Raw genomic sequence first — 25,790 nt, 5'->3', positions numbered from 1 at the left:
CTTATATATTTACTCAAATAAGCCAAACAGTTAAATACATCAGAACTTTAAATAAATAACAAATAAATAAATAAATAAATACTTTAAACACAGTTCTACAGCTACTAGTTACAGAAAAAAGCCCTTTCATTTCACAGAAAAATAAAACATTTTTCTTAAAACTATATTAAGCATACAGGTAAGTAAAATAAATCCCTTGTAAACAATTCTTATAAGTCTGTTTGGATTTCCCTCAAACAAACACTAGTGCAACTCTGCTGTGCATCACAGGTGCGAATAATAAATTTCTGTCCATCTTTCAGAGTAACAAGTGCTTCCTTTCCAACTGGAAGATTTAGTTTAACTGAACTTTTAGTTGCTTTGTCTTCCAACATGACCTGGATGAGCTGCAAATAAAACATGAAAGTGTAATTATCATCACTGTGGACAGTGATCCTCCTGCTATTGAATAATATGTCTTTTCTGTTTCAAGGGCATGTTCCTGCAAACACTCATATTTAGAACAAGGATGATCCAGTGATTAGGGCACTGGCCAAGGGCATGGGAGACCCAGGAGTGAGTCCCTGCTCTGCCATAGCCTTCCTATGTGACTCTGGGCAAGTCACCTAGCCTCTCTGTGCCTCAGTTCCCTCATCTGTAAAATGGGGATAATAGTATTTTCCTGCCTCACAGGTGTATTGTAAGGATAGCTACAATATAGACAGTGAAGTGCTCTGAGCTGTCCTAATGCAAAGCACTGTATAAGAATTAGGTATTATTATGCCTGTGAATAACTTTATGCACATGATTAGTGTTGTTGAATTCAGTGAGATTATTCATATGCATAGGTGCTTCCAGGATTGTGCCCCCAAATTTTTTACCTTTTCATTTAATTAAGTCTCCTCATAGAGTGGGATATGTTTCTTAGAATCACCAGACTAGCCTTCAATATAATAATATAAAATTGTATATACCCTGCCATATCCCCTCTCAATCTTCTCTTTTTCAAAATGAATAACCCTGGTCCTTTCAATCTTTGCTCCTGTGGCGTACCTCGTTAGGGTGAAATCTTGGTCTCGTTAAAGTCAATAGGACTCTTGCCATTGACTTCTTTGGGGCCAGGTCAACCCTGCCTCTAATCATTTTAATTAACACATTTATATCTTTTTTAATAGAATATTTGAGATGAGGACACACCATTGATTTCTATAATGCAGTTAACTTTTTCCTCATTTTTTCTATCCATTTAACAAATCAAAGCATTTGATTTGCTTATTTGCCATTGTTATCCATTGAGGTTATAAGATACCTAGATCTCTTTCCTGTGATTTACAGTGTATTGTATGTAATGTAGACGTAGAACTGACTACGGCACAGTGCTCTGCAGATAAACCTACTGCAGGTGTGCAGCTGGATGGGATTTTAATTTGGTAACAGGTAAACAGAGGAAGCACAGAGTGTGCAGGCTGGGGTTTTATGGATGAATGAACATTACTCAGGCTGAGGGAAAGATAGTGCAAGCTCTGTAATAAGCACCTTGATATTTACCCATTTTCCAGATGATTATTATTAATGATAACGTTTATGTATTCAGAACTGTGCTGTGACCTTCAAAATAGCAAGTAAAAACATGGTCCTTGTGCCAAAAATTGTCGTCTTCATTCAACATGAAGCAGCAAGTGAGGGTCATAAACAGATAGAGATGGGAGGGAAGAAGAAGGACAAGGGTGATAATAATATTACAGTTACTCAGTAAGACATAGACACCAAATAATGGTTCTGATTCAAGGGTTTTTATTTAGGAGTATTATTCCTACTCCTTCCTCTCACTTCTTGTAGGCTTCACAGAAGAACTGTGTTTTCAGCAGTGACTTCAAGAAGATGAGGGTGGAAGTGTGAGAAATAGGTTTTCCAAGCATAGCAGGCTGCTTGGAATAAAGCATGGAGATGCCTCTGAGAGAAGAAGATGAAGAATATGGAGACTGGTGTTGGCAGAGCAGAAGGGAAAGAAGGAAAAGGCAGAAGGAGACCAGTTCAGAGATATTTGCAGAGGCTGCGTAAGGTAGGGGTTTGTGTGCAAAGGTAAGAAATTTACCCTTGATATACAGAGGGACAGGAAACCAGTCAAGTGACCCACAGAGGGGGTGATATGGTTGAAGGGATGAGTGAGGAAGGTGATTTTGGCAGCAGCACTTTGGACAGACAGGAGGGATGGAGAAATTTCGTGTTAGAAACCCAAGAGGAGGCATTTGCAATAGCTGAGGTGGGAGAAGACAAGGTTTATGTCAAGAAATCCGGCTGTCCCAGAGACACGAGGTGCCAGCATCACCCACCACTATGCGGCTCCCCACTACCAGCTGACTTCTTATGACCTTCTTGGGCTGGAGCTCCAAAAGCCCCAGCTCCCTTCTAGTTTCTGCAACAATCGCAGTAGTGAACACAGCCCCAGCAGCACGTTTAGAGACCCTGTTTTTCTTGGTCCAGTGGTATCAAAACCTGTATTCTAAAGTGATTTATTTTTTGAGGGAGTAGTAGAGTTGGGGTGATGAGAGGGTTGAGGGGGGTATGTGAAAGTAGGAGCACGGGGGAGAAGGCAGGAAAATGGAGAGTAGAGTGGGAAAGGCATAGGTAAGGAGAAGGATAAAGTGGAGGGAGAAGGTAAGGATCAGGAGGTTGAAGGTGGGAAGCATAATGGGGCTGGGCAGATGAGTGGGGTTGCATAACACCATTGGCTGCTAGTAGAGATGGGATACCTGGGTTGTGTAGTGTTCTGCTGAAGCTGACAGAATGCAGGTTCTGATGTCACTTTGAGGCCATGCTCATGCTCACTTGTGGCACTGAATGTGCTGACCTAAAGAAGCAGTGGCCCTGACCCCAATCCAGTACCTTTCCACTCTTGTCACTGAAGACATGTGTAAGGTGGTAAATCTTGGTAGATAAGTTTGGCAGCAAAGGAACTGGAGTGACGGTCAGGGTACAACTCCTTATAATATAACATTAGGTCTGAATCTTAGTGCAATTAACATGTGTCCAGTTCCATTGGCTGCTGCTTTCTAGAAAGATTTAAGATGTATGCTGCCAGTATATGAAGAAGAAATCTGAAAACTCTTACATATGTACAATATTATTTATATTATTCTTAGATGTTCAATACACATCCACACGTCATCATCTCTTATAGTTGGTTTTTGAAAATTAATTCTATTTTATTGTTAAACAAATGTATTGTTAGTTTTACCTTGTTGCCTGTGGCTGAGTCTACCAGACAGCTCAGTACCCTGAGAATAATGCTGTTTAGATTAACATCACTCTGATTCTGTGTCAGAGTTACCCGAGTTGGCTCTGGGGCTCTGGCTTGAAACTGCTCAGCAGAAAAGTTGTCCCAAAGGCGAGCAGGTTCATGACCTAGCTGGGTGGGTGAATCGTTTTGCTGCATGTCTGAGAGAGTTCCATCTCCTTCCTCTTCTATATGGGATTGGAGAATGTGAATAACATATTCCAAAAGTAGCAAATTAAACAAATGCCAGGATCCTAGGTTTAAACAACAACAAAATCACTTGCAACGTCATCACTTTTAGAATTTCATATAAATACTCTACCTAACCAGGTACATCTTCCTTTGTAAACCACATGGTGTCATTATATTAATAGGATATGGAGCATAGTACTCATCGAATAAGAAATCTTGAACTATGTGTGCCTACTCACCAACATGCAGGCAGAATATGCACTAAGTACAGATTTTAAACATGGACTAAAGGGGATCCCCCTTATTTTAACAATACGGGACAGTGTGATTGTCCATCTTTCTTGTTTTGCAAGGGTTAACAACTTCCCACCATCCATGTTGCCTTGCTCACACTGATTAATAATTCCAGCCCTCCCCGAACAAAAAAATCCTACTGACTGCATATAGTTTGAGGCTCAATTAATGTAACTGTATGAGTGAAGCTGAAAAGCCTAACTTGGAGCCAGTGCCAAAGCCCATTGAAGCCCATGGAAAGACCCTCATTGATTTAATTGTACTGTAAACCCCACTCAGCAAAGACCAAGTCTTCTTCTGTGTCTTGTTCCGCACCAAGCACATTGTTGGCACTAAACAAGCAATTATGAATAATTTTAACAAGGAATGAACACTTTACATGGGCATAAACTAGGAAGGATCTTCAATCAAGGTGCTGTGCCTAGGAACTTGTTAATTTTTAAATGAAAAAATGCCTCTGCTCTTATCGGATTATGCTCTAGGAACAAAAAACGTAGGCCTCACTTACAGGATAGAGGACATTATCCTGGGAAGCAATGACTCTGAAAAACTTGGGGGTCATGGTGGATAATCAGCTGAACTTCAGCTCCGAGTGCAATACTGTGGCCAAAAGGGCTAATGTGATCTTTGGATGTATAAACAGGGGAATATCAAGGAGGAGTAGGGATGTTATATTACCTCTGTATTTGGCACTGGTGCAACTGCTACTGGAATAGTGCGTCCACTTTTGGTGTCCCCACTTCAAGAAGGATGTTAAAAAATTGGAGAGTTCACAGAAGGGCCACAAGAATGATTAAAGGATTGGAAAACATGCCTTATTGTGAGACTCAAAGAGCTCAATCTATTTAGCTTAACAAACAGAAAGTTAAAAGGTGATTAGATCACAGTCTAGAGGTACCTATGTGGGAAACAGAAATCTGATAATAAAGGGCTCTTTTATCTAGCAGGCAAAGGTATAACAAAATCCAATGTCTGGAAGTTGAAGCTACACAAATTCAGACTAGAAATAAGGCGCAAATTTTTAAGTGAGTGTAATTAACCACTGGAACAATTTACCAAGTGTCGTGGTGGATTCTCCACGACTGGAAATTTCTAAATCAAGATTGGATGTTTTTCTAAAAGATATACTCTAGTTCAATCACAGCTATTCAACTCGAAGCAGAAATTAATTCACAGAAGTGTGTGGCGATGTGTTATGCAAGTCAGACTGGGTGATTTCAGTACTCCCTTCTGGTCTTAAAAAAAAAAAATCTATGAATAAGGCATTTTTTCTTCTTTGAGATGCTCTCTACATACTTCCACTTGTAGAAGTGTAGTTGTCGGTGCAATCCCCAGGAGGATGGGCTAAGGAACTTTAATTAAACAAGAAATGCAGAATTGCCCTCCTGAAGCAAATATCAGATCTGGATAGCAATTCAAGAAAATAGTTAAAGACCTCTCAGTGCTTCTCTTCTTCATCTTGCCCTTATGCTTGACGGCAGCTGAGACAAGACCTTGAAGTATCCTGAAAGTAAGGGCCTGCTGCAGGTACAGGAGTCAATGCCAATGAGAGATTGGCACTGACTTTTCTGACACAAAGGGGACAAGGATCGGGGCCTATTTCCATTGCAGCACGGAGCATGAAAAAAGCTCTTACTTACCAAAACTGTCTGTATGGCACAGTGTCACAGCCTTGCTTACTGCAGTTAAGAGGAAGTTCCATCTCAGTTGGAAGTTAGCTGCTAATTTTCTAAACTCTTCTTTATTCTTGCTTGGCTGTAAATAGACAATGACCTGACTCACGATAAGGTCAAATAAAGAATGTACATGTAGTACTGAAGACTTCACAAGCAATTTGTATACAGAAATAAAAACAATACAAGCAGTCTGAGATCCTCCGAAGGAAGATGCTATAGAAGTTCAAAGTACTATTATTACATTTTAAAAAAATCACAACAGGAACTAACAGGGAATAATTAATTAACAGGGAGTACAGCTTCCCCTGCTCCTTCCAAGGAGAAAAAAAAAGTAAATAACTCCATTTAAATTTACATGATTATCCCATCTAGTCCAAACTACCAGCACCATTGCAGCTACTGATAATTCTGATCTACCACTGGAGGAAATATTGAAAGGCTGGTGAAGCAAGGAAAGTAGTATGCACAGTATTAAGATAAAAAGAAAAGGAGTACTTGTGGCACCTTAGAGACTAACAAATTTCTTTAAGCATAAGCTTTCGTGAGCTACAGCTCACTTCATCGGATGCATGCAATGGGGAGATTTTATATACACAGAGAACATGAAACAATGGGTGTTATCATACACACTGTAACGAGAGTGATCAGGAAAGGTGAGCTATTACCAACGGGGGGGGAAGAGGGGGGAAACAACAACAACAACAACAAACCTTTTGTAGTGACAATCAAGGTGGGCCATTTCCAGCAGTTGACAAGAACGTGTGAGGAACAGTCGTGTGGGAAATAAACATGGGGAAATAGTTTTACTTTGTGTAATGAAACATCCACTCCCAGTCTTTATTCAAGCCTAAGTTAGTTGTGTCCAGTTTGCAATTAATTCCAATTCAGCAGTCTCTCGTTGGAGTCTGTTTTTGAAGTTTTTTTTTGAAGAATTGCCACTTTTAAGTCTGTAATTGAGTGACCAAAGAAACTGAAGTGTTCTCCGACTGGTTTTTGAATGTTATAATTCTTGACATCTGATTTGTGTCCATTTATTCTTTTACGTAGAGACTGTCCAGTTTGACCAATGTACATGGCAGAGGGGCATTGCTGGCACATGATGGCATATATCACATTGGTAGATGCGCAGGTGAACGAGCCTCTGATAGCATGGCTGATGTGATTAGGCCCTATGATGGTGTCCCCTGAATAGATATGTGGGCACAGTTGGCAACGGGCTTTGTTGCAAGGATAGGTTCCTAGGTTAGTGTTTTTGTTGTGTGGTGTGTGAAACCAGTATTAAGTATAGTTACATCTATTTCCATAGGCACAGCTATTTCAGTAGCAAAAACCTTTTCTACCAGCTTCTCAGATTTTAGCGTCTCCTAAATTATGAAGCATAGTTTTCAGTCTTATCTGCCTTTTCTTACAGGTTTTAGGTTATAAAGGAAGGTAATGTGTCATGGATATGAAGTTAAACCAGATACTTGCATTCCCAGCTGTGAGATTATACAGGATGCATGCAAAGATGAAATCTGTGTCTGACAATTGCTTTCTTCTTTTACATAATTTATGTAATCTTGATAATGTAGTCTGAACATTGGTATGCAATACCTCTGCTGCAAACTACTGACAAGCAGGATAACAACTGACTTTACTGTAACATGAAAGACAAACATATGATAAATGGTGTGATTTTGCCAGAAGCTGGGAATGGGCAACAGGGAATGGATCACTTGATGATTACCTGTTCTGTTCATTCCCTCTGGGGCACCTGGCACTGGCCACTGTCGGAAGACAGGCTACTGGGCTAGATGGACCTTTGGTCTGACCCAGTATGGCCGTTCTTATGGTTTTTTTTCTTTTTTAAATAATGAGTTAATTCAGTACCTGAATGACAAAAGCCTGAAGATTTGAAGACATACAGTTCAGGAAAACCCTGACATCTGTGGAAGTATCCAGCAAGGAAATCAAGTTATTCAAGCCTATAAAATATAAAAGGAATATGCATTGCTTGCAGCATTTGGTTTACACTTCTCTTTAGCAGTAATGTAAAAAAAAAAACATTAAACTACTGCTCATAACATATAATTAATACTTTTTGGACCAGATTTTGACACCCCCATTAATGCTGGGAGGCACCTAACTCTGAAATTAATTCCATTCTATTCAGGTTCATGTCCTTTTCCATCACTGTAATATAGGACTACTCTCCATGAGTAAAGGTGGCAGATTCTGGCCCTCTAAGTGTAGAGGTTATTTCAATGAAAGGAGAATGGAGGGACTGAGTTTGTAAACACTATCAGATTAATAATTTGAGTTTTCACTTGATTCACAAAGCGGTTCTTTTCACCTGCTGATGTGGAGACAATTGCTTTCAAATGATAAAAGGAGTTTCTGAAAATTTTGCTGAGAAACTAAAAATGTAGCCACCATTGCCCAAACTCAGTTCAGATGTGGCAAAAGCAAAATGTTTGAAAATTAACACACTAAGCCAAATGCTGTGATCTACACAAAAGTCAATATTATTCTGTAACAAAAGTAAAAAGTTACTTTGGGTTTACACCAGTACAACTGAGAGTAGAATTTGTCCCTGTGTCTTCTTTCAAGAAGATTCAAGGACAATCAATAAATTCACTTCTGTAAAAATAAAGTACTCACTAATTCTAGTAGCAATAGTACTTTGCATTTATAAAGTGTTTTAGATTTTTAAAGCATTATATAAGCATAATCTATTTACAACTACTCTGTGAACTAGGAAAAAGAATCATAGAGAGATGAAATGTCCAAATTCCCATAGTAATTCAGGAACAGAACCAGGAACAAAACTGAAGATTTTCTTTTCCAGTCATATGTTCAGTCCAGTAAACCAAGTTGCCCATCTCTCACTAATAAATTTAAATGGCCCATTAATCTAAGAATTAAACTTGTCATTATAGTCCTATCATTATTCAGTATAATAGCAATTGTATTATGTCATTGCTCCATATAAACATCGCATTTTGTTGTTTCTAAATGACACAGTAGAAAGACACAGATTGCAAGGTCAATAACTTTTGTCCTGTTCATTGTACAATATTTAAATCTGTCCATTTGAAAATAATGTAGTGTGATTTGGTTAATAACACAGGATCATGCAAAATGTAATTCTCCATCCTTTTTTATTAAAGACAACAATAAAACAGATATACTCATTTGTCAACCTGTTGCTCAAAGTACACTGTTATAATGACATAAAAATGCGGCTGCTGCTACAGAAAGCTGTAAGGACAGAACCATAACTGAAAGTTTATCATTCTTATCCTTTAATGCTTAAAGGATAACGTTATATGCACCAATCTCAATTTTACTGGACCTGTTCCAATAAGTAGTGTTACAGCAAGACTACGCTTCCAATTAGAAAAGATCATGAATAAACAAACACGAGGAAATGCTAAAGCTTAAATAACATGTGAGCCAAGTGCTTCAATGAATGGAAAAGATATAAAAATATTACATTTGAGTTCCATGTCACTTTCCACTTCGTCCATATTTCTAAACTTCTTTTGCAAGGGGTTTCCAGGAATGTCTACAATTCCTTGGTTGATGATGGCATTCAAGTCTGATTTTAAAACAGTAACTCTGCTGTTGTTGTTCAAGACTATTCTCATTGTCTATAGATAAAGAAATAAAAAGGAAGCACCTTTAATTCTGTTAAACCCTTCTCTGTCAAAAAGTGCCCCTTGTTCAGTGTTAAGTTAGAATGACATTACACAAACAGTCTAGTCCCCAAAAGACTAATTAGGCACATTTCAAGTTTTCCTCACAGAATGTTCAGTGATTGATGATTTACTTCTCAGCTATATTATGTATTCTTGAGCAAGGTGGAGTAGACAATATTGACCAAATATAAAATAAACTGGCCTGGTGAATTTTCAGTATGCAAGCCTGTTCCTCTTATATCAAAGAATACTGCAGTCTCATAAAGACTGAAGAATAAAAAGGTGCATCAGGACTAATTTTTCCTCAGTGGCAATGGACATTGATGTGTGTGTCTCAATTAAATTCACAGGCAATGTTTCACATCCTGCTCAGAAAATATAACAGCCCTATCTTTGAGATCTGAAATGTAAAATTGGTTGAATTATTTGTTAAAATAATATTAGCTTACACTGAATCATAGTTTTTGTTTTTGTTTTGTTTGTTTGTGAATCATTTGTGAAGTGATTCTGATTTATTCAGTGTATTCCTCATTCACACCTATTCCCCCAATACTTTCAGAAATTAATTTTCAGCTTGTAGATTGTTTATGAACTGTTCACTCCACTTATTTACTATTCATAGGCTGTGACTGGTTACCTTTATCACATAGTATTATTTTGGCTTCCCTAATGAAACTTTTAAAATGGGAAAATAATGAAGAGACAATAATAGATGATGAATAATGTACCTCTGGTAGGGACTTCCAGATGAATAATCATTTGTGCTAAAATTCAGAAAACTTTCAGGATTCACAAACATTTTCACAAAAACCCAGCAATCAACTAGATATTTGTGAATAATGAATGACAGCACAAATAGCAGTGGAGTGCAATAGGCTCATTTATTTGCAAATATAATTCTGACCTGTTTTTTTTTTCATTATTTACCCCATTTGACTGCAATATCAATAACATTCCAGTCCTCATTCATTTTAGTTTAATGCAGTTCATCTTGCAAAACAGTTTTTGGGCAATATTAAATATTACCCCCTTCTTTTCCCTATTTCACTGGGAGTTTCCAGGCTCACAAGAAACAACAAACTGGAAACACCCGACTTACAAAACACCCCTGCCTTTTTCTGTTATCAGGAAATAAGACGACCCCAGGCTTCTAACAGCAGCTGCTAAAAACAAGAGAATGCGATTCTGAACATTAGTGACAAAATATGGATGTGGCATCCTCAGTATGACACCCAGTTCCATATTTCCATTTCTTTAGACCTCACTGGTGCAGTGCAACAATTTATTGTGTTGGGATATGAGTGAGGGCTTGCTGACTAAAAACCAACCCTCACAACACCTAGATAATGCTTACAGAACATAAGAAGCAATCAGAGGAAATGCCAGAAGTTATAGCCACACTCCTCTTTGAAGGTGTCATAAATATAAAGGGAAGAGTAAAACACCTTTAAAATCCCTCCTGGCCAGAGGAAAAACCCTTTCACCTGTAAAGGGTTAAGAAGCTAGGATAACCTTGCTGGCACCTGACCAAAATGACCAATAAGGAGACAAGATACTTTCAAAAGCTGTGGGGAGGGAGAAACAAAGCCTCTCTCTCTGTCTGTGTGATGCTTTTGCCAGGGACAGAACAGGAATGGAGTCTTAGAATTTAGTAAGTAATCTAGCTAGATATGAATTAGATTCTGTTGTCTTTAAATGGCTGAGAAAATAAGCTGTGCTGAATGGAATGGATATTCCTGTTTTTGTGTCTTTTTGTAACTTTTGTTCCTTCCCCACTCTGAACTCTAGGGTACAGATGTTTGGACCTTGACATGAAAACCTTCTAAGCTTACTTTTACCAGCTTAGGTTAAAACTTCCCCAAGGTACAAACTATTTTACCTTTTGCCCTTGGACTTATCGCTGCCACCACCAAATGTCTAACAGGGATATAATTTGGAAAGAGCCCCTTTGGAAACGTCTTTCCCCCCCAAATCCTCCCAAATCTTACATCCCCCTTCCTGGGGAAGATTTGATAAAAATCCTCACCAATTTGCATAGGTAACCACAGATCCAAACCCTTGGATCTTAAGGGCAATGAAAAAGCATGCAGTTTCTTAAAAGAATAATTTTAATAGAAGAAAAGATAAAAAGAATCGCCTCTGTAAAATCAGGATGGTAAATACCTTTCAGGGTAATTAGATTCAAAACATAGAGAGTCCCTCTAGGCAAAACCTTAAGTTACAAAAAGACACAAAAACAGGAAAATCCATTCCATTCAGCACAGCTTATTTTCTCAGCCATTTAAAGACATCAGAATCTAACGCATCTCTAGCTAGATTACTTACTAAATTCTAAGACTCCATTCCTGTTCTGTCCCCGGCAAAAGCATCACACAGACAAACCCTTTGTTTCTCCCTCCCTCCAGCTTTGAAAGCCTCTTGTCTCCTCATTGGTCATTGTGGTCAGGTGCCAGCGAGGTTATCCTAGCTTCTTAACCCTTTACAGGTGAAAGGGTTTTTCCTCTGGCCAGGAGGGATTTTAAAGGTGTTTTACTCTTCCCTTTATATTTATGACAGAAGGGGTATGCCCAGGGCTATCCCTAGCTATTCTGTGGCCCTACGCAGCCCCCCACGGGGGGTTCTGCAGGGGGCCTGGCCCCAGGCCTCTGTGGGGGCAGGGGGGAGGTGCAGGCCCCAGGCCGCCACGGGAGGGTGCGGGGCTGGCTTGCGGGGGGCAGGGAGGAACCACTCACCAGCGGCACGGTCAGGTCACTGCACTTTCCGCCACTGATGAGTGCAGCCCCGGCCCTGCTGCAGAGCTCAGGGAAGTGGGGGCAGGGGCGGGAAGAGGCGGGGCTGGGTTGGAGCAGAGGTGGGGCCATGGGGAAGAGCCGGAGCAGGGGTTGGAGCAGCACGCAGCTGCACAGGGCACCAGGAAATTTGGTGCCCCAAATTTCCTGGTGCCCTACGCAGCTGCGTACTTTGCATATGGGTAAGGACAGCCCTGGGTATGCCCATTTTATTACATCCCCAATTATTTCTGGGTGTCCCAATATCAGCAGATGTCAAGTGTGCTTCTTATCTTCTGCACATGGCAGAGAGGTTACATCATTCTCTTTCAGATGGTGACCTTGCCAAGGTTGCTCATGCTTTGTCACCAGGTGGTTAGATTATTGCAAAGCACTCTATGTGGGGCTGTGTGTTTATACCATTCAGAAATTGCAGTTGACACAGAATGCAGCAACACAGTCATTCAATGGTGTTTCTCATTCTGAGCATAGTGACCGGCACTGGCTACCAATTTATTTCTGGGTAAAGTTCAAGGTGTACTTTGAGTGTAGGAGGGTTTGCTTTTGACCTATAAAAGCTCCATGTGGTTTGGGTTCTATCTACCTGAGTGACCACCTAGTTCCCTGTGAGATACCTATGTGTTTCTCACAGGAAAACAGTTACCATTATTTGAGGTGTTCAGGCTATCAGTCCTGTAATATAACCAGGAAGGGGCTGAAGGCCCAATGAGGGATCTAGTAGAACGATCCAACGAAGGATCCTTGACAGGCATTTGCTTCCTGCCTTGATTCACCAGAAGCCATCAAATCTGGACACGAAATAGTCTCTCATGGAAGCTGTAATAGAGGCTATCTTGCCGAAGGAAGGTTTTCTGAAAGTTTGTTTTAAAGACTTATTTCATATTTCACTTGTTCAAATATGTGTTTTTAAAAACACATTCCCATTTACACTAACGCCTCTGTATACTGCTCTGGTAGTTTAAAGGGGCCTTACACATATGAGTGGTAGAAAGGGGTCTTAGTGTAAATAAGAATCAGGCCCATAATATATTTAGGGTATAAGGGCAATGTACAGATTGCACAGATTCTAGATGATGCTAGATGGAACCTAAAGCTGCCAGAGATTGCCACTGGAGAATTCTCCTGGCATAGGGTGAATTTCATCTGGAATAAAGCTCACTGGTGTAAGTTAAAGCTGACCCCCCAGTAACTTTAATTTGTGCTGGGAGGGGGCAGCTGAGTATCAGAGAACTGAAAGCAGTTCCCTGACAGCAGAACTAAAACACAGTGACAAAACAAGCCTAGTAAATCTAAATAAACACAATTATGCAAAATTAATGGGAGTCGTAGGCACCCTGAGTCTTGCAGGTCATTCTCTAAGGTGCATAAGGAAAAGTGATGAGGGCTGTAAGAGCCTGACCTTATGAAGTATTCAGCACCCTTAAGGCATGCTGCAGTCAATGGGAGTTGAGGATGCTTGTCCCCTCACAGGACAGGCCCGGTGTGTGTGTGTGTGTGGAAGGAGGCAATTTGGTTTTTAAAAAATGTATGATCTATTTTTAGCTTTTTAAATTGTGTCTTTTTTATTTTGCTAATGCTGTGGTTTTCAATAAACTAAATGAAAGGCCTCCCCTCTGCCTCACCTTGCTCAGGGGTGAAGAGGAGGGTAGTAATTACCACTAGTATTTTGGCTCACCTTTGTTGGTCTGCATATTGGAGGGGTGGAGCCAACACACCCTTTTCCTCCTCCTACCTGCCCACTCCTTGCATATCTGCTCAGGGTAGAGTAAGCAAATGTGCAGTACTCTTTATCCCTGCGCATCTAGATCCAAGGTAAAAGTAGCTCATGCAAAGGAGGGGAGAGGAGTGCAGCCCATCTTGCAATCTAGCCATAAATAAATAAAATTGTGTTATAAAATATACAACATACTAGTTATGGGATTAGAAAGCCAGCTCCTTGCTGAAGTTTTTCTGGTCATTTTATTTAGGAAGAATAGTACTGTGGGGCCAACAAGGAGTTGGAGACGCACTGTCATTGATCTTATATTTCCTGTTTTAGACCACGATCGTCCCTCCCATGACAAAACCCATAGCAGGTGACTCCGAGGAGGAAAGCTATGTGAAAGCAAGCTTGCAGAGATCCTTGCTGAGTGTCCTATTGGGGATGGAGTGGTGAGGATGGCCTACCCCAGTGGAAAAGGACACAGGCTTGTCTTCACACCTGACTGATTCCCCAGGGATCTGTGCAAAGGCCTTGTGTCTCTGAAACAGCTTGAACTCTCCTCCTCAGCTCCCTGCTAGTGTGGCTTCATTACAGCTGTGGGACTGGCGTGGATCCTGACTTTATTTGAGAGGATTCTGCAGGATCCAGAGTGGTAAACAATGCAAAAAAGATTGCTCTCCGTGTGTGGATGCATGATTTGACCCCCAATCATGGCTTGTAGCAATGCACAAACATAAAGAAATGTTTTGTTATATTATAAAAAGAGTATGTAAAATAGTTAACCAAAACCTAGGTCAGGCTTATTACATGTGAGGTGTTCAAGCCTTGTTCTTTATGGGTTCTGGTTTTAAAAAGTACATAAAACATACCTTTGCCATATTAGAAAGATACGTCTTTCTTCTTAGTCTTTTTACAAACACGGTAACTTCTGTTAAGGAGGAAGAGGCAGGTGTTTCTTATCCTTGGCATTTTAAATTCTAAAGCACATTAATGAAGGCAGATTTTATTATAATTTAGAAAATGGGCCCCTGAAGGAGCAATGTGAAAGGCTGAGGGCTTAATCCTGCAAGGTATTTAGTGCCTTGACTTCAAAGACAGTTGAAGTACTCAGTATCTTGTAGGATTCAGCCCTATCATTCTAAAGCTTACAGTTAGCAGACAATAGCTGCACTGATTAAAACTTATTCCTAAAATTAATAGACTCATGACAAAGAGAAAACCCCCAAGATTTCCAACCCACTATACTTTTTCTTTTTTACTTGCAGCCATATGCTGTTATATTACAATTTAATATCAATTAAAGCAACAACAATTATAAACCTTTTTAATTTTGATCTAAAAACTGAAACCTTTGCCTTCCTGATTCCACAGTCGTGAAGCATAATGACTGAGAGCTGGTATTTTATTTGTTTCCAGTAGCACTCACAATGTGCTAGACACTGAAACACTTGGAAAACATTGTCCCTGCCCTGGCATCTTAAGGATAAAATATTGTTTATGTTTTATCCTTAGTGCAGGGAGATCCAGTGTAACTATAAAATAAGTTACAGAAGTTTCCAGATGGACAATCTTTTCTCTGATTAGTATCCATGACCTTCTGGGGTTTATGCAGGCCAGAAGGCTATATTTATTTCTGAATAAGGCCCAATATAATATATTACCCACAAAAAACTATGTTAAAAGAATATTAAGGTTGCAAAGTCAAACATTCAAACGTTATGTAAGGCCAGCATTAAGATTGCCTTTGAAACCTTAATTTGACCCCCTTGTGCCTATGCATTACGATACAGTCTTTAATTAGATGATCACCACTAGTTTTTCCACTGGACCCCTGCCTCATTCACTGTGCAGGATGAATGGTGCTCAGTTAATGAGCAGATAGTCAATATTCTGTGGCTGTACAGCATCTAGCACAATGGGGTCCTGGTCCATGGCTGGGGCCTAAGTGCTAGGATAACACAGATAGTCATTACAATCCTCATTTTACAGATGGGAACTGATGCACTTAGAGACATTATGGGCAAAAATATCCACTGATTTTGGGTGCCCACTTTGAGACACCTAGGTCCTGATTTTTCTGAGTTCTTAGTGTTATATATGACTTTATATATTCAAGCTCCCATTGACTTTAATTACAGCTGTCGGTGCTTAGCACAAATCAGGACCCAGGATCTCAAGGTGGGCACTCAAAGAGAGAAACAGTCAGTTAGTGACCACTGACATTTAGGGCAATTGCCTGCAATGTTTTTGGGAGACCATACTGTATTAAGTGTATGAATGGTTTATGTATCATTGTGGGCCAGGGACTGAATGCACCCCATGGGGGGAGGGTTACCACAGTTTGTCCAGAAAGTGAAAATAGTAAGGGAGAATTAAGGCAAATCTCTCAAATTATAACATCTCCAAAGAGGTACCTCTCCTGGGGAGGCTCATATTTTGCTTCAAACTAGGCTCTCCAGAGACCAACAGACAAAGAAAGGACTTTGGGATAAACAGCCTGAGCTTAAACTGACTCAGGGCCATGGTTCTGTTCCTGATCTAAAGACTGAAATGAACTTGTAACAAAGGGAAAGCCAGCTGTGGGGTTTGAAAGACTGACACCTACCAAAACCCTGTGTTGGAGGTGGGGGTGATGTCTGATAAACTTCTTAGTATGCATGTAGTTTCTTTTATTGTTTTTATATATTCTTTTTCTTGCTTTTACCTTAAGAATACATGTGTTTGCTTAGAAGGAGCTGTGTGGTAACTTGTAACTGCTGTCAGTACACTGGTCATAGCCCTCAGAGAGAAAGCACAGCACAGGCACTGTCTTTCAGGCAGACTGGCTTGCTGGGGATGTCACAGTGTAGATCAGGCAGCAGTGCAGCCTAAAAAACCCCTGTCAGAAGGGAGACATGGGTGACCACCCAGGAGAGGTGACAACTTGGAGCTATAAACCTTTAAATGAGTGCCCTCGAGGGACCATGGAAGGTAAATACAGGTGCAGTTACCCTGAAACTATGACAACTACCTCTGAAAAGTTTTAAGTGACTTGCTTAGCAATACATACAAACTCTGTGGCAGAAGCAGAGACAGAATCCCATTCTTGGATTCTGTGCCAGTTTCTGGCAAGGAGTGTGCTCCAGTGGGCACACTCTCTTCTGATTATTTTCCCCTAACTTAACCCTTCACTCCCATTCTACTTGCAAGTTTGTCTGTATTCTTCAGGTTTCTTGGCCCAGTCTAAGTCTCCTTGCCCAACCAATCCCAGTTCCCACCTCCTGACTCCATCTGATTTGTCTCTTACCACCCAACTACTGGTGCCCAGTCCTAGTCTCCCATTCTGGGCTCCTCATCCAATCTCGATCTCCTTCACCCACTCCCTGTCTCCTTGTGCTAGTTTCTTTGTCCAGCCCATACCAGTTTTCCCCTCGCAACTGAGCTCCTTGTCAGATCTGTCTCCCCATCCCTTCTCTGTTTACCCCTCACTGCTTCATTGTCCCACTCTCCTCGTGCAGCCAGTCCCAGTCTATCCCAATCTCCACATCTGATCTCAGTGTTCCTCCACCATAATCAAGTAGCTCCCAGTTCTGCCAAATCCATTTCCCTCACTCCTGCCAGTCCCAGTCTTTCCCTCCATCTCCCAGTTACAGTTCTCTCCTCCGTACGTTCCAGTCTCTGCAGACTCCTTAATCCAATCTACCCCTTTCTCTCCCCCTATCATCTGTTTTTTATCCCCTCTGTATTTGAAGCAGATGGCAGCTAGGGAGTGTGGAGAAGGAAGCCATCAGGGAGGGTCATGAGGGCACAGGAGAGACAGGTTCTTTGCTCTCCATTCGGGTGCCAGCCCCCACCCTAACCTGCAGGAGCCAAGACCAGCCATTACAGTACACGTCTGTCTTCGCCCCGGTAACCCTGGAGCATGTTCAGTTTTTCTGTGGAGATGGCATATGTGCAGTCTGGCAGCATTAGGAGCTAGGCTGACCATACAGAAAGTGTGAAAAATCAGGATGGGCACCTATATAATAGGCACCTATATAAAAAAAAACAAAAAAACACCCAAATATCGGGACTGTCCCTATAAAACTAGGACATCTGGTCACCCTACTAGAAGCTGTGAGGGGATGGAGCATGCTCAGTTAGTATGGAATTGTCAGAGATTTTATCTGATAAGCTCTCTCAAATCTAGTAAACATGTGCAAACTGAAATTTTTCCAAGATTTATAACTTGGCCAAATTTGGGCAGATTTGCACAGGGACAGCCTAAGGCACATCCCTGACACAAAGCCTCCTCCTCCCCTTTGGTCAAATTTCAGGGCATGATGAGGGCGCTAGAGTATTTCAGAGATCTACTTCAGACATGTGTCCTTCTGTCCAAACTAAAATCCTAGACTGTCTTTCAGACATCGTCTTGTGGATGTCTAGCCATCAAGCTCAACCTGGCAAAAAGGAGCTCCTAATTCTCCACCCAAACCCTTCCTACTATCTCCTTTCTCAATCACTGGACAACATGGCCGTCTTCTCTGCCACTCAGTCCAGTAACCTGGGTGTCATCTTCAACTCAGACCTCAGCCTGGATGGGAGGACCTAGGAAATGTCTTAGTCTTGCAGATTCTTTCTGCATAACACCTCTAAGATACAGCCTTTCCTATCCATCCACACAGCTAAAACTCATGTCCAAACTCTCATCATCTCGCATCTCAATCACTGCAACATCATCTTCCCTGGCCCTTGCCCTGCTGCTATTCATTCAGAATGCTGCTGCAAAGATCATTCTCCGAGCGTTTGACTATGTCACCCCTCTCTTTACATCCCTTCACTGGCTCTCTCTCCACTATCATATCAAACCTACACAATTTGTCTTCAGTTTCAAGGCCCTTCATGACCTATCATCTCCCATTCAGTAATGGGACATTAACTCCCAACTCTGATCAGCCCATGATGTCAGCCATCATCACCCATTTAAAATTTTCAAACACCTATATGCTTTCTGCCATGCTGCCCTTCATGCTTGGGAGAAGCTCCTTATCAACATCCACAAAGCAACTTCATTATCCACCTTCAGAATCCTCCTTAAAAACTGTACTTTACTGTGAGGCCTACAAAAAATTGACAACAGTTAGGCTGTCAGTGTGCCGAGACCATTGCCTATCATGCTGGCTGTTTCCTTGTACTGCCCCATCTGTCTGTCTGTATCCATCTGTTGTCTCTGGTCTTAGATTGCAAGCTCTTTGGGGCAGAGACTGTCTTTTTGCTTCATGTTTCTACAGCACCTAGCACAATGGGGCTTTGGTACATGTCTGGGCTCCCAGGAGCTATGATGTTGATGATGACTGATAATAATAATAATTAATAATAAAGAATAAAGAAAGAAAATGCTTCAGATTTTTTAACAAGGGCAAAACAACACATTTTCTTCTAGCCTTGTTCTCATAAATGGCTGAACTGTTCCCCCTGAAATTTTCCAAGAAAATTCAGTTTGAGGCAGTCACCTAGCATGGAAATTTTCAACCCAAATTTTTAAAGTTTAGCAAAGTTATAAGAAACTGAAAACAGGGTCTCATAATGGGAAGTGTTGGGCAAGTTTAATAATAGATGATGCTACCAACCCTGCATATAATAATTTCATAAATGAATAGGAACTTTGAAGTTTGTTACAGCTTACAAAATGACGTATTACAAAACCACTATTAATCTGTTATTTGTAAAAGTTACACTCAGGTATTTATTTTATTTACCAAAATACTGGTAATGTACTATAACTTTAAGACAGACCTTGCTGTCAGTTTCAGCTATTTTTAACTATGATCTACCTTCTCTGCACCTTATTCATAATCATTGACACTGTCAAAGAGACTATGCCAAGGCACAGGTTTTACAAAAGGTTTTATAAACACTCTTACTTAGCATGGTTTAGCATTGACTGTCCATAATTTGGTTAAAACTGTTTTTACAAATTGTTGAGACTACTTATTTTTGGTTGTAACCAAATTAATCCAAGTTCTCACAGGTATCAAAATCATGCCACCTGAAAGTTTTTAAAATCATATTATCAAAATCATAGTCTTCTTTGCACTGTAGGTGGAGCTTAAAATAGATTTGTTATAAAGTTTTGGACAATTTCTATCCATCCACTTATAATTTCTCTATTACTGATGCACACCTTTGATTTTGGACATCCGTAGTAGGAGTGGAAAATCTTCCAAAACAGTAAGCAGCCAGAGTTTAACATTTTTACTGAACAATCTGACTGACTTCAAATATTGTATAGAGACATCTTCCAGGAAGTCATCAAGCAGAATGCTCTCCATTTCCTAAAACAGAGGTTCATAGGGAAAATACATTATTTTTGGCTTACAACATATGCTTCTAGCATCATAAGACAAAATTGTATTTATGGCCTAAATCTGCATAATACTAGGGGCCTGTTCCTGCTTTCACTAAAGTCAATGACAAAACTCCCATTGATTTTAATGGCATCAGGAACAAATCCTAACTATACAAGCCTAATTAAATAAATGATATTTAGTTATCAAACATTATTATGATGGCCAGTTTCAGGTAAACGGTAAACTCTTATGAATGAAGAGCTATATGTTTCAATATGGAATTTTCACCAAAAGTATGTACTGCTGTCAAAGGAACAACATAGGTTTGTTTGTTTTTTTAAAATGGCACCAATCCAGTGTTCATTCTTCATCAGTCACATGCAACCTCAGACAAAATAGCCCAAGGTCATAAAAGCAAATTCCATGGATGTAGGCTGGATCTTTTAAAGGAGCCTATGGAAATTCAGTGAGAGTAGGGTGGCAAACTCCAATGGGCTCATCCAAAAACCTCAGCCACGGAGCTTCAACATAGAGTACAAAGAACAGACTTAAGATTCAAGTGGTATTTCCCAGGTACAGATAATAATAAACATCTGTGATTATGTCTCAAATAGAATTATTGAAAAGATATGAACAGATAGCAAAATAATTGCAATAAACAAATCTTGTCTACAGTACCTTGAACAGCTGTCTATCATAGCATTTAAACAGTCTGCATACATCTGGCAGTGACATAAGCATTATTGTTTCAGGCTGCAAAGACTTCCAGAATGACATGATAAGGTCTTCCACCTATTGCACAAATTCTTCGGTTAATTTTCATTAAATTTGCACTTGTGGAACGCTAAACTGAATGCAAACACAACACTCCTAAATGCAGCAGAGAGAGGAGCCAATAATGGTTCTTTGGTTCTCTTCCTGGCTCCATCCTAGCCCTAGTTCAGGCCCAGGTTAGTGCAGCCTGGGGGAGCCAGTTAAACCTTAAAAGGAAGAATCAAAATTAAAGAAAAAAAGAAAAGAAGTAGTAGCATAAATATGGCCCAGATATGGGGATAACTGGCTGAATATGAACTAGGCCTTTCTCAAGAACAGTTCTGTAAATCTCCCCCACAACCAACCCATGTTTAAATACAAATCAGCCAAAATCTAAGGCAAAGTTTGGTAGAAGTCTTATTCTCCTTAGAGTGTTCTAAGATCCATCAAGCATTTTTTCCTCTTTCAAAAGTCAGCATCTGCCCTTTGCAAAGTATTTAAATTCGAACTCATTTTAAATTCAATGGGAGTTAGGCACCTAAATAGTTGGGTCTCTAATTTCGTCTTTGGAACATGTAAGTATGTTATGTTAATAAAGTATTCCAGAATGATTTAACTGAGTGCTCATTTTGCATATAAATAATCATCACCTGACAAAGCAAGTGAACTTTACACTTGTCATTACAATCAGTTTTTGTCATCTAAATAAATCATTAATACTCATATTTACAGATATGTTATTAAAACAAGGGCATACCCTGTCAAGTTCTTTGTTCCTCAAGTTCTGTAAAACGTCTTGACAGTAGTTACAATAATCATCAGCAAGCAATGCAACCTAGAGAATGCAAACAAAAAAGAGTCTGCAAAACAATCACACAGGCCAAGAGCTAATTTTCTTGATTACTGAATGGCTAAACTTACTATTTTATATGAATGTGTCTTTCCTAACTTTTGCTCCCAAGAAGAAAATCTCTTGAATTCAGGCAAAGGGGATCCACATTTGTCTTTTTCTGTCTGCAAATTGATACCAGACTGGAAACAATTTAAAGACTTACTTTTTTAAACAATCACTTTGTTAGATTTTTAAATTTAAACAATAAAATGTTAATAAAAGAAGAACCCACTTATCTTACTAACATTTCACATTATATTAAAGGCACTCAGGCCCAGATTTATAAAGGTATTTAGGCAGTGCTGGGCTCAGCATCACAACACCTAACTGATTTAGGAGCCTGAATCCCTTCAACGGTCAATAGGATTTAGATTCCCCAGTGCCTAAATTCCTTTTGAAAATGAGACTTAGGCATTGTGACACTGAGCACAGTAACATCTACATACCTTTAAAAATCTGGGTCACAGTGTGTTTGTATGTTGTATAAACAATATTGTCAAAGCAACTCATATATTTCCTCCATGGGAATTCTTGCCCCGATACCTATTGTGACAGATGTGACACATTAGAAGTGCATGGAAATCAAGAATCTGTAATGCCAACCAGCAACGAGGTGCAGAGGTGTTACAGAGATCACTGGGACCTGACATACATTCTAGCTCACAAAAGAGTGTCATGTAAGGTCTCAAATAAAAGACAGTGTCACACTGGTCATCAATAGTTTTGTGAATTGTATATGTATATACACATAAGGAGCTGAAAATATGTTCTTAAAGTCTAGATAAAAATAGTGGTCACCAGCAAAGGTGAAAAAACAGGTTTTCTGTCAGACAAGACCCATCTATCTGTTTACATGTAAACTGAATATTGTCTCATTCACAATGGGTCTCCCATCACCAGTCTCAATTATATGCAAATGAAGGACTGTGGGGACTTCAGAAAGAAATTGACAGGAAGAGAAAAACAGCACTGGGGAGAGAACCTTATCTGGTGGTACAGATCAAAGATTTGCTGGAGTATATATGGGAAGTGTCATGGGGTACACCAAGTCTTGCACTGGACAACAAGTGGTTAAAGAGCTGCTCTGGGATCAGCCAGCCCTGCCCTGCCACACCTGCAAGAGAGATTCACAGACTGGAGGAGGAATTAAAAGGGAGCAGAACAGCTCACTTGGAGGCAGGCCAGGGAAGAAAAAGGACCTTGCAGCTTCTGAAGAAAGGACGAGGGAAGGCAGTATCTCTCCCATCCACAGCTGCATGAAGGTCCCTCCCTGAGGCAAGGGAGGACCGGCTTGATAGACCCTGAGAAGGAGGCATTTCCCCATCCTTCACCTATTACTAACCCTGTTGATTTGGCTTATGGACTACCCCTGAAGGGGTGAGATTTGGAACTGACCTGGCCAGAGGCCAAGGCATGAGAAGAGAGAAAGAGTTACCATGCCACGCCTGGCCATGAAGAGGTGCCAAGTGGTGAGCTGACTCCCTTCATGCTTTCCTGTAGAGATGCCGAACTTTGGACAAGTGGGGATACTTTGGATAGTGGGGTGGCAGGGAGTGATTCAGGAAGGGCAGCCTTAAAGTGCTCATGGGTGTCAGACCCTTTTATTGCCCTCAGAGGGCCCTGTGCTGGAGTCTGAAGATAATGGAGGGAAGGCAAGAGGAGGCTGAAGGGAAAATTCCAGATTCACAGATGCAAGCTGGACTGGAGAACTTTGAGGGTAGACTGCTGGATTAGGAAAGTGGCCAGTGGAAGCATGGGACTATGAGAACCAGGCACAGGAAAAGATCAGCTAGTGAAGGAGAAATAGAGCTCAGGAACAGGTTTGCTGGGTTATACAATGAAGAGCACAGCAGGCTGCAACAGAACGTGGGAGGGCAAGGAAGAAGAGAAGAGTGGCTAGTCCTACAAGAAGAGAGGAACTGTAAATGCAGATTGCCAGGGTTTGGAGCCCCAGAAGGATAGGTGACAATTTGCAGAAGATAGCAAGGAAGAGCAAAAGATAAGAGGACTTGCAGCCAGAAAGAACAGAACGAGGAAGACCAGAGAATCACAGCAACAATAAGGGACTCCCTATTAAGAACAGACAGGTCTGTCACCAGAGATGATCTGGAAAACGGATGGGTATGCTGTCTGCTGGGAGGTGGACCTAAGGCTGAAGAGAATCCTAATGAGAGCAGGGAAGAATCCACTGTCCTTCACATGGGAACAACTGATTCTTGCTGGAACACATCAAGAGAGATTATGCCAGACTGGGTAAGACACTTGGCTGGGTAAGAAATGAAGTCTCCGGTGATCTTGAGTGGGAATCTACCTGTCCCTAGAGGAGAATGAAGGTGAGACAACAATATGATGATCAACCATTACGATGATGGCCAGGCAGTGGTGCTGTAAGGAGTGCTTTGGGATATTTGATCACTGGAAAGTATTCATGGACAAAGGACTATTCTCAAGGGATGTATTCCCCCTGAGTAGGGAGGGAAACAGACTTCTGGGATGGAGATTGGCACAACTGATTAAAAGAACTTTCAAACTAGGTATCTAGGGGAGACCATTGGGAGATGTTCATGTATTCTCCACACTCAATGGGAAGAAACTCAAGAAAGAAAGGATATAAAAATGGAGAAAGGAACAACAGAAGTAGGAGAATGGACATCAGGAGGAAAGATAGTGCCAATACTAATGATAGCTCAGGTAGGTGATACTGGCAGCATAACAACTGTACCTAAACAGGTGAGGAATCTGGACAAAGCAATACAGAAACTATAAGATTTCAGTACACCAAAGCAAGGAGCCTGGGTAACAAAATGGAGGAATTAGAATTATGGGTGCAGAAAGTGAAACCACATTTTATAGGGATAACAGAAACATGGTGGAATAGTAAAGATTGGAGTACATGTATTGAAGGGTATGGGCTGTTCAGGAAAGACAGAAATAAAGGTAATGGTGGTGGTGTAGCATTGTATATTAACAATGAGGTAGACTGTGAAGAAATTAGAAGTGATGGAATGGATAAGACAGTGACTGTTTGTCAAAATCACTTTAGGGAAGAAAACTACCTGAGATTCCCCATGGATAGTGCTTGGAATATGCTATAGACTCCCAGAATCCAATTTGGATTTAGACATGGATAGAGACATCTTTAATGTTTTTAATTAAATCAATACTACTGGGAATTGTGTGAGATTATAATTTCCCAGTTATAGATTGGAGGACAAGAGGGCCCAGCTATTCCTGGATGTGATAGCCGACAGATTTCTTCACCAAACCAACAAGAGGTGATGCCATTTTAGATGTAGTATGTGGTGAGTAGTGAGGATTTCACAGAAGTGTGTGTAGAGGATAACCTTAATTCGAGTGTTCTGGAGCTAATTCAGTTTAAATTAAATGGAAATATTGGAAAGAGTCCAGCGAAGGGCAACAAAAATGATTAGGGGGCTGGAGCACATGATTTATGAGAAGAGGCTGAGGGAACTGGGATTATTTAGTCTGCAGAAGAGAAGAATGAGGGAGGATTTGATAGCAGCTTTCAACTACCTGAAAGGGGGTTCCAAAGAGGATGGATCTAGACTGTTCTCAATGGTACCAGATGATAGAACAAGGAGTAATGGCCTCAAGTTGCAGTGGAGGAGGTTTAGGTTGGATATTAGGAAAAACTTTTTCACTAGGAGGGTGGTGAAGCACTGGAATGGCTTACCTAGGGAGGTGGTGGAATCTCCCTCCTTAGAGGTTTTCAAGGTCAGGCTTGACAAAGCCCTAGCTGGGATGATTTAGTTGGGGATTGGTCCTGCTTTGAGCAGGGGGTTGGACTAGATGACCTCCTGAGGTCCCTTCCAACCCTGATAGTCTATGAATCTATGATCAGAAAGGACCATCATGATCATCTAGTCCGATGTCCTGAATATTGCAGGCCACAGAACCTCACTCACCCACTCTTGTAATACTCTGGCTGAGTTACTTAAGTCCTCAAATCATGATTTAAAGACTTCAAGTTACAGAGACTCCACCATTGACTCTAAGTCTGCAAGTGACCCATGCCCCATGCTGCAGAAGAAGGCAAAAATAACCCCAGGGTCTCAGAATAATAATAAGGAAAAACTTATTCTTGTTTTCACTATAAATACATTTAAATGCTGGTGTTAGGCAAAGTGAGGATTCTTCGTTGAATCTTTAAAGCTGGTGTGTACTGTTCCTTTGGAAACAGCTGGCCTGGTAATTGTGTGCGTGTTCAGTGGGTAAAGGGCTGGACAC

At 40.6% G+C, this 25,790-nt stretch overlaps 1 protein-coding gene across 4 annotated transcripts in view; it reads right to left on the bottom strand.

The window, feature by feature from the left end:
* RFX8 (regulatory factor X8) overlaps positions 1-25,790 on the bottom strand; it is a 42,171-nt gene continuing 16,381 nt past the window's right edge. For 2 of the 4 annotated variants that reach the window (XM_043514872.1, XM_043514949.1), the window contains 10 exons: positions 21,572-21,682; positions 21,408-21,485; positions 20,576-20,689; positions 19,732-19,882; positions 14,459-14,517; positions 8,894-9,050; positions 7,288-7,382; positions 5,383-5,497; positions 3,218-3,510; positions 1-386 (listed from right to left, as the gene is read on the bottom strand). In XM_043514872.1, coding sequence (XP_043370807.1) covers positions 210-386; positions 3,218-3,510; positions 5,383-5,497; positions 7,288-7,382; positions 8,894-9,050; positions 14,459-14,517; positions 19,732-19,882; positions 20,576-20,689; positions 21,408-21,485; positions 21,572-21,682 — 1,350 coding nt within the window. In that variant the 3' untranslated portion in view covers positions 1-209. The remainder of the gene's footprint in view (positions 387-3,217; positions 3,511-5,382; positions 5,498-7,287; positions 7,383-8,893; positions 9,051-14,458; positions 14,518-19,731; positions 19,883-20,575; positions 20,690-21,407; positions 21,486-21,571; positions 21,683-25,790) is intronic. The other 2 variants (XM_043514920.1, XM_038422436.1) reach the window with 2 other exon arrangements.

This window comes from Dermochelys coriacea, chromosome 1, assembly GCF_009764565.3.
Source record: "Dermochelys coriacea isolate rDerCor1 chromosome 1, rDerCor1.pri.v4, whole genome shotgun sequence".
In the NCBI taxonomy this organism is placed as follows: Eukaryota; Metazoa; Chordata; order Testudines; family Dermochelyidae; genus Dermochelys; species Dermochelys coriacea.
The sequence above is the reverse complement of the archived record's forward strand: the minus strand, read 5'-3'. Positions and strand labels throughout refer to the sequence as shown.